The sequence below is a fragment of the Nasonia vitripennis genome, chromosome 1 (assembly GCF_009193385.2).
Source record: "Nasonia vitripennis strain AsymCx chromosome 1, Nvit_psr_1.1, whole genome shotgun sequence".
NCBI lineage: Eukaryota > Metazoa > Arthropoda > Insecta > Hymenoptera > Pteromalidae > Nasonia > Nasonia vitripennis.
Window position 1 is genome coordinate 5,634,272 of NC_045757.1, and position 7,970 is coordinate 5,642,241.

Consider the following 7,970-nt stretch of genomic DNA (forward strand, 5'->3'; position numbering starts at 1 on the left):
TTTTATACATCCTAATTTTTCGTACAGAATATAAATTCAATTATAAGTAATACAGACGGATAGATAATAGCGTGTGAGCAGGTGTCAACATAGTAGTGTTATGATCGCGGAAACGCGCGCTGAGAAATTGTTGTGTGTACAAGCGCGCAATACGACCTTCCTCGTGTCTTGTGCTTCTTGTTTTTCTCATAATTTGCGCTCGTAGCATTTAAAATGATTTTAGTTTTTTCTTATCAAGATAATTCTATCGTTTAACAATATAATAACCAATGTGGGAAATATTTCGAGGAAAGCTGATTTGTATACGACATTGATCAAACTTGTCTGATATAGACATTCGCAAAGTTATGCGGAATAGTTATTATTACACGACAGTTAAAATTATGTAAAAAAAAAAAAAAAAAAACACTTAACACATACCTTTTAATGAGCCGTCAAATAGATTGTATTCTCATCGTCATCGCTGTTATCCTCGTCGCTTTCGTTGTAATTATCTACTATGATACCTGGAGAAGGAAGTATCGTATTCAATACTTTCAAAACAAAATCTGTTATTTCTTCTTGTGTCATAAATAGCAATAACAAGGCTAAAAATTTAGGCAGTACAACATCTACAAGCTTCTGCATAGCGTCTAGACGTTCTTCGGCGCAGAAGGTGCCGCCCAATAATTCAAATTGTACGGCCTGTTTCTTGAATGCTAAGACGACGGCTTTTAAAATGAACATTTTTTTAACGGTTGGCGGGTTGATGCGTCTTAATACGGCCATCGTTTCAATCGAAGACGTGACGAGTGATCACGTTGATGTATTCTGAACGAACTGCGGCACCGGTCTGATCGCGAGCATCTCCGCATTCTGAGCTTCGAAGAAAGACTTTCCCCCACTTTTCACTCCTTCACCCACACACACACCCCCCGCGAACAGAATATAGAATATTTATATACACTAATTTGTATTAGTGTTCCCTTACGCACTTTAAGGGGAAGTTTGTCGCTAAGCCATACGATGCTATTTTATACTGTACAATGACGAAAATTTGGAGGTTTATCGAATAAATGCTAGATATTGTTATTACCTATTTCTAATATCTATACAATGCTATACAGACAATAAATATAATGCTGTTTTCGGATTTCATTTCGGAGTTCGCGCCAGAGCGAAGTATATATGTAGTCGCCATCTGGTGGTTGATTTCAGGACTGTTGAAAGCGACAAACATAACCTCGAATACGGAATAGCACTCAAAAAAAGTGTTTATAGTTAGCGCAGCCTCGTTATTTAGGTGAATTTTTTTATAAAATCAATAAAAAATTTAGTGTGACAAGTTTTTAGCTTAATAGGAAAATGCCTCTGCCAGCAGCACTAGCAGCACGACTCGCAAAGAGAGGATTATTGAATAGTAATAACAACAAAGGTAAGCATAACCTCAGAGGATGTTTACTTTCTTTCTATTTCAACGAAATGTCGATACACTATGTTTTTATTAATAAAAATTTTATTTCGTCACTCCAACAGCAGATCCTAGTAAAAAAGAACCTAAGAAAAAGGTACACGAAGAAGTTATAGCTGAGGATTATGACACGTCCAAAGAAGAAATCAGTCAGATTGATATTGCACAAAAATTCATGGTTTGTAGCGCATTTCAATCAAAATGAAAATTTTTCTTACTAATTACTCATCATGTGCATACACCAATTTTCCAGGGCTACAGCGGATGTCCAAACAAATACAATATATACCACGAGTGTACGAGAAAGTGCAAAGAGCTGTGGGGCAAAGGACACATACAGCCATCGGAAAGGTACTTAAAGCGACAGATGAAACTTGTTCAAAAGTACCCTCTACCCGAGACCTGGAAAGCTATTTATGATCCTGGAACGTGAGTTTACATTACTATAAACAAATAAATTGTATATTTATGAGTCACAAATAAGCAAATCATATTTATCAGTGGAAGGCACTACTACTGGGACTGGTCATCAGATCTAGTTGCCTGGTTACCTCCAAGTCATCCACGTTGTCAGATTTCGCAGCCAGCCTCTCAGCTCCGTGAGGAACTACACTTGAAAGAAGCAGAGCAGGATGACAACATGTCAAGCGATGAAAGTGGCAGCGATCAAGAACCAGCAGAGGTAATTAATTATGTTTGGCAATAACAATTGCTCCAAATGTCAGATAACTAAAAAGCGACGTTTGCACAGGTGGACGATCAAGAGGCAAAGAAAAAACGAGATGACGTTCCACAAAAGGAAGCTCGAGATAAAGACAGCAGTAATCGTGACAAAGAGAGCGTTCGGGAGAGGTACAAAGGTGGTGATTCGAGAAGGTACCAGAAACCGGACAAAAACAAAGACAGCAACAAGAAAGATCGAACCTTGGATCCGATGGACCCGGCCGCGTACAGCGACATACCGAGGGGCAAGTGGTCGGACGGTTTAGCAAAACAGAACGAGGCCAAGACTGGTGCAGATACAACAGCCGCCGGTCCGCTGTACCAGATGAGGCCATACCCCAGCCCTGGAGCAGTTCTCAGGTCTAACAAGACCAGCAAACCCGAACCGGAGAGCGGCGCTGGCAAATCCAAGGCCGTCTCGTTCCCGGAGGAGCCAGAGTAGTTAAAACTTCGAATCAATGAACTTTCTTAATCATTAATAGTATTTTATATAGTTATATAAATAATACAATAAAACTAGATTTAATTACACGAACAAAGTATCAATTCCATTTAAATTCAAGCTATGACGGGTAACTCCGGAGCACTGCCGTCCTTGTAATACTGGTAGCTCCTGACCGGCAGCTTGACCAGCTTCAGTACTCTGTAGTTGACTTCGCTCGTATCTACGCTGTCCGCCAGGAAGGTTTGCAATCTGTTGCTCACACACCAGAGAGTTCCTTGCTCGTCGATGGCGAACGTGTCTGGCCACTGCAGAGTGGTGTCCTCTTCGAAAACTCTCTTCTGATTAATCCAGAAAGGTGGCCTTCTGCTGTCCCAGCTGGACACTGTGTTGTCAGCCAGCAAGCCGAAGTAGAGTCTGCCATCGGCACTGACCATCATACCGTCAGTCTGCGAAGGCTTCCTGCCCAAGAGCCTCACATTCTTGTCTATTCTGGAAGGCTGTCTCTTGAGTACGCTGGTGGGCACCGCAAAGATCTCGAGGGAGGACAGAGGACTGTAGTACAAGATGCGTCGTTTTTCCGCAGAAGCTGGCGATATCGCGATACCGTCGACGTTCAGCGGTTGAGTCACCTTCGTACCGTCGTGCTTGACCGTGAACTTGACCGCCGTAGCTTTCATCGTCTCGTGCGATACCTACAAGGTTAGCAAAAGTTATAACGTCTGCCTAAAAGTAACGGAAAGCTTCTGATGGACAGTTACCTTCCAAGACTTTCTATCCTTGAGCGAGAAAACAACGATTCCGGGATACTCGTCGTCGGTGTCTGTAATAAAAGCCCATCCGCCGTCCTCGTGTTCCAAGACTATGTCGTTGAGATAAACGGTATCCCTTCTGGTGACCTCCTCGGGGAAAACGTAATCGAGCAGAACCTCGGCATTATTCTCAAGGTCAAGAACGACCAAACGAGCCGGACAGTTGTTCTCTGGCTTATCGGCAAGAGTAGCCACGCGACCGGTGTCAATGACCCACATACGACCCTTCGGATCGATCTCCATACTCTGAACGAACTGGAAAGCCGAGCAGTCGCCGATGCGCTGCATCTGCCAGTTGGGGAATGGCTCGACGTTCGGAGATACGTCACCTGCACATTCGCCAATTAATTTCACTTCATTTTCTTATAAAGTCTACGAATTTTCAAGCAACGATAAGAAAATTAGTCTTGCCATTGACAGGGTTAAGGGAGGTAACGAGTAGAGTAGCCGGTACCCCGTGCTTCCATCTGGGGATGGTCAGGTAGAGCCGGTCCTTCCACACCTTGATACCGGCTATCGGGTTGTTCTCTGGTATGTAGCTTCCATCGTTAATCGCCCTGTCGTGATCCTCAGCCGATGGCCAGGTAAAGTTCAGATACTTCCACTCGTACTGAACCTTTGCCGGTGGTTTCGTCGCTATAGCCAAGCCCGTAAGGCATAAAAGTAAGATAACTGCTCCACTGTACTTCGTCATCTCGAAGACTGAATCTATTGTTTAAATGCCGAATCGCATTTATAGGCTTACACTTGCTTATTTTGTGCAACCGAGATAAGATAGACACACGCACACATAGAGGATGTGGTGTGTGAATGTCAATTAGCCGGTTGACAGAGTGAATAACGGACTGCTGCTGCTGTTTGTTTTTAAAGAGTCACGTATACAAACATGTGCTGGAAAACTACTGTAATCAGTTATCTCCTGTTGTTTAACCGTCTGTTCGCTCTTTATCGCGTGAATCACACTCGAGCAATCGCTTCTAAAGAGTATTCTCGTCATTTCGAGTATTTTATTCGTCGAGCGTTTTTTGGAAGATTTCCAAACAGTCGCTTTGCACAGCAGTTCGAGCGAAATGCACTCTGACCATCGCGACGTTGTAACAATTATTCGTCGAACTTTCTCCTTTCGTCCGTAGAAGCATTGCATCCATTGACGAGCCCTTGACCATTATATCCAGAAGAAAAACATCGCGAGTCGAAGAGGCCAGTGAAAAACAAGGCATCGACGCCTGGCTCCTAATTAAGAAACTCGGACTGAGAAGGAGAAGAAATTCCAGAAAGTTGGAGAGAGAGAGAGAGAGAGAGAGAGAGAGAGAGAGAGAGAGAGAGAGAGAGAGAGAGCATCAGCGACGAGCTCGGAATTAATTTCACCCAAGGGCCGGGAATAAATTTCTATATCCATTTTCCATATAGCCTACAGCACCGATGCTGTTGGATCTTATCCCTAAGACAAACACACATACATACAGATAGTTCAAAAGTATAGGTGTACACTGCAGACAGCTGCGTCGCAGAAGAAAATATAATTCGAGCGCGAAAAATTCCCGGGCATTCCTAGCTCGATGAATAATTCGCCTTTCTTCGTTTAAAATTCCCGGAATTTCCGGGCGCAATTAACGCGCGCAATTAACGCGCGCAATTCAAATGGAGCCGCGAGAGAGACGCGCGAGTTTAATGCCGGTCCGACGATTGATATAACGCCAGAGTATTCGCAGCTGTGATGGATTTACCCGCAGTAACATCGCTTCGCTTTATACATTATTATTATCATTATCGAATCGATTTCCCAGCAGAAGCAGAAGCGATTTTTCTTTACCAGGAAAAAGCTTTGATTGAAAAGCTCGCTTTTCCCATTGAACGTATATTATATAGGTATAGCGCAGCAGCGAATCTCCGCAGTAGAGTTAGCATAATAATTACGCAATTAACGCGTCGCACAATTGCAGTTGGTCGTCGCGCGCCGCCGACAGGCAGGAAATTGCAGGACCGCACGGCTGACGTAAGGCTAAATCGAGCTTGCGAGCTTGCAATCGATCAAACGTCTCTGTTCGCGAAATATGCTGTACTACGGGAGGTATTAACGAACAATATCGCGGAATTCGTCGGTTATACGCCACGTATACTCTATACTACTGCCGAGAGTCCAATTACAGGACATCCGTGTATGTATAGCAGTACTCTCGATGATAGCGCTGGATTTGTGCGGTTAATTGCTCGGCCTAATCGCCGCCGATGATTATATATCTGCTACGAGAGCGACTGGCCGATAAAACGATTCTCGTCCGAAAAATACCTTCGCAGATTATAAGACGATCGGCCCGGCTTCTTTTGTCATATACTTATACACGTATACGGAAGCTTGAAAAGCGATCGATTTCCCAGCGTCTGGGGGCCAATTAGTCGAGCAAACTCTGTACCGTTGACAGCAGTTTCTTGCCTATATATGCAGTATACATATATATATATATAGGAGAGGGCAAATCTGCCGGTAGCGGTGCCGAAGCAATTTTCGAGTTCCGCGCGGCCTGTCTTCGGGCTGTGTTTGACCTATAGCGATTAAGCCGATCGATCCTCGATTTCAGACCATAATACCAGTGTGAATTCAGAAAGCCGCCGAGAATTCTCACCTACATCGATCCGCATACACAGACTCGAAACACTTTTATAATTAGCCGCCGCTAGTTAACAAGTCAGCCGCAGAGTATTGCGTATTTTACCAGTAGACATAAATACGCACACGACGCAGATCTCGCACCAGAGAACATTCGATAAGGCGGATGTACCGGCGAGTCTTGTAATGAGCTGCAGCTCACACAGCCGGAAGGTGAGTTTCGCAGAGCGGAATATCAATTAGCGCTTTCGTGCGATGCATGCATTATGCTCGGGCAAAGACAAATCTGGCACTCTTGACTCTGCTATTATAACAGTTTCTCCCCGGCTCGTTTCTGCTTATTATACACCTAACGAAGTCTAACGCCTCGAGCAGCGGCAGCAGCAGCAGCAGCCAACGCCGTGTTATTCTCTCGCGTGTTTAATTAAAAGTACAATTTATATCTATATATACACAGCGCATAATAATCATCATCATCGTTAACCGTGAGTTTAATTCAAGAGAGATTTCGCCCCGGTAGTAATTCATACGCATTGCGCGAGCACAGAGTAAACTCGGCCCCCCCGCGAAAACAGTTTGAGATAAGGCGGAGAGCGAGGTTCGCGTGCGCTGCAGCCGACGTGTCCGTCTGTGCAATTTAACCGCAGAGAGGAGGGCATGAGCAGCCGGAACTATCGTCGAACTCTCGCGCGTGTGTGTGTGTATACCCGGCTACCTTGGAGCAACAGAGTTATTATACCCCCCGCAAGCTCTTCCTTCGTTTGTTTGTGTATGAGTGTGTGTGTGTGTATGTTTTACCGACACGACTGATAGCCTTGCGCGTGAATTTATCTCGCGTACGACCTTTCTTCTTTAATTTTTTTTCTCTTTGGAAGGATATACCGCGCAGTGGATCGTTATTTACACACACACACACACACACGGCATGATAATTTTCAAGTGCACGAGCGATAAATCGCAATATTTGAGCTTCCGGTTCAGCGGCCGGAGGGTCGATAAATTAGACAGCTGCGAGGAGTAGGGGATGCGCACTTGCGCTGCTACTGGCTCTGGCACTTGTAATGTATAGTTTGCGTTTCTCATTGCCCGCCGCTGAGAGAGAGAGAGAGAGAGAGAGAGAGCCTCGACGCTATCGAAATCAGGCTCGCTCTGTACGCTGATGGGATGAAAAATAAACATTCGTCGTATGATGATGTATGGAGCGTCGGATGCTTCTATCAAATTCCAACAAATAGTTCCTATATCGCGTCTACACACGGTGTACTGAATAAACGATACAGCTGGATTAAATCAATCACTCGCGAGAGCGCTAAATAAACCAAATTACCATCACAACGTCGTTCTCTGTACAGTAAAAAATTTAACGACTAATTCCATACGCGACTAATCCCATCTCGAGGAATTTTTCACCCCACACACGCTGAGAGAGCAACCATCCGTCCATCCGTCCTGGCGAAGAGCAGCGCCCGCATAAAACGACGACGAGCTGCTATATATACGAGCGCGCCCTCTCGTCTTATCCTAGCTCCTCGTCCTCCCTTCCTCCCACTCTCTGGTCCCTGACCTGGAAATGTCAACAGCCTGGCGCAGCCGCTGCATCTCGCATACGCGATCAAAGATGTGCCACTGCTGCTTGCTACTCCCTCTGGGCTATCCTTATTTATCGTCCCTTCTTTCTCACTGGCACCGTCTTGTTTCCGCTCCAGCCTGCGTGAGAGAGCCTATAGTGGGTTGTTATTGTCGACGCACTCGTGCATTATTAACGCATCATTCATTCTGCCGGGCTCTTTTTTTCCCACGATTTTTCGCAGCCGTATACGCACCAGGGATTCGCTAATTTCTCCGGGACCATTTTCGACGAATGTTTGCCCGGCGCAAAGCGACGCGCGCTCCAACCTTTTTTCTCTCTCTCTCTCTCGTCCATTAAAATTTTTT

General features: G+C 45.0%; 2 protein-coding genes across 2 annotated transcripts; one reads left to right on the top strand and one right to left on the bottom strand.

The window, feature by feature from the left end:
* The first annotated feature begins 1,206 nt into the window (after positions 1–1,206).
* Positions 1,207–2,708, top strand: LOC100114829 (polyglutamine-binding protein 1). The gene is made up of 5 exons (XM_008214777.4): positions 1,207–1,414; positions 1,516–1,628; positions 1,704–1,879; positions 1,952–2,132; positions 2,202–2,708. Exons 1-5 carry the CDS (start codon positions 1,345–1,347, stop codon positions 2,613–2,615), a joined length of 954 nt encoding a protein of 317 aa, XP_008212999.1. The 5' UTR covers positions 1,207–1,344; the 3' UTR covers positions 2,616–2,708.
* Y-x1c (yellow-x1c) lies at positions 2,638–4,135 on the bottom strand. The gene is made up of 3 exons (NM_001161518.1): positions 3,839–4,135; positions 3,377–3,756; positions 2,638–3,310 (listed from the first exon to the last, which is right to left on the bottom strand). Exons 1-3 carry the CDS (start codon positions 4,119–4,121, stop codon positions 2,732–2,734), a joined length of 1,242 nt encoding a protein of 413 aa, NP_001154990.1. The 5' UTR covers positions 4,122–4,135; the 3' UTR covers positions 2,638–2,731.
* Positions 4,136–7,970: the final 3,835 nt, after the last annotated feature.

Coding starts and splice junctions, on each gene's coding strand:
- Y-x1c (NM_001161518.1), bottom strand. CDS start 4,121: ATGACGAAGTACAGTGGAGCAGTTATCTTACTTTTATGCCTTACGGGC. Junction 3,757..3,838: donor CTCCCTTAACCCTGTCAATG/GCAAGACTAATT, acceptor GCGAATGTGCAG/GTGACGTATCTCCGAACGTC. Junction 3,311..3,376: donor AGGATAGAAAGTCTTGGAAG/GTAACTGTCCAT, acceptor CTAACCTTGTAG/GTATCGCACGAGACGATGAA.
- LOC100114829 (XM_008214777.4), top strand. CDS start 1,345: ATGCCTCTGCCAGCAGCACTAGCAGCACGACTCGCAAAGAGAGGATTA. Junction 1,415..1,515: donor GAATAGTAATAACAACAAAG/GTAAGCATAACC, acceptor TCACTCCAACAG/CAGATCCTAGTAAAAAAGAA. Junction 2,133..2,201: donor GCGATCAAGAACCAGCAGAG/GTAATTAATTAT, acceptor ACGTTTGCACAG/GTGGACGATCAAGAGGCAAA.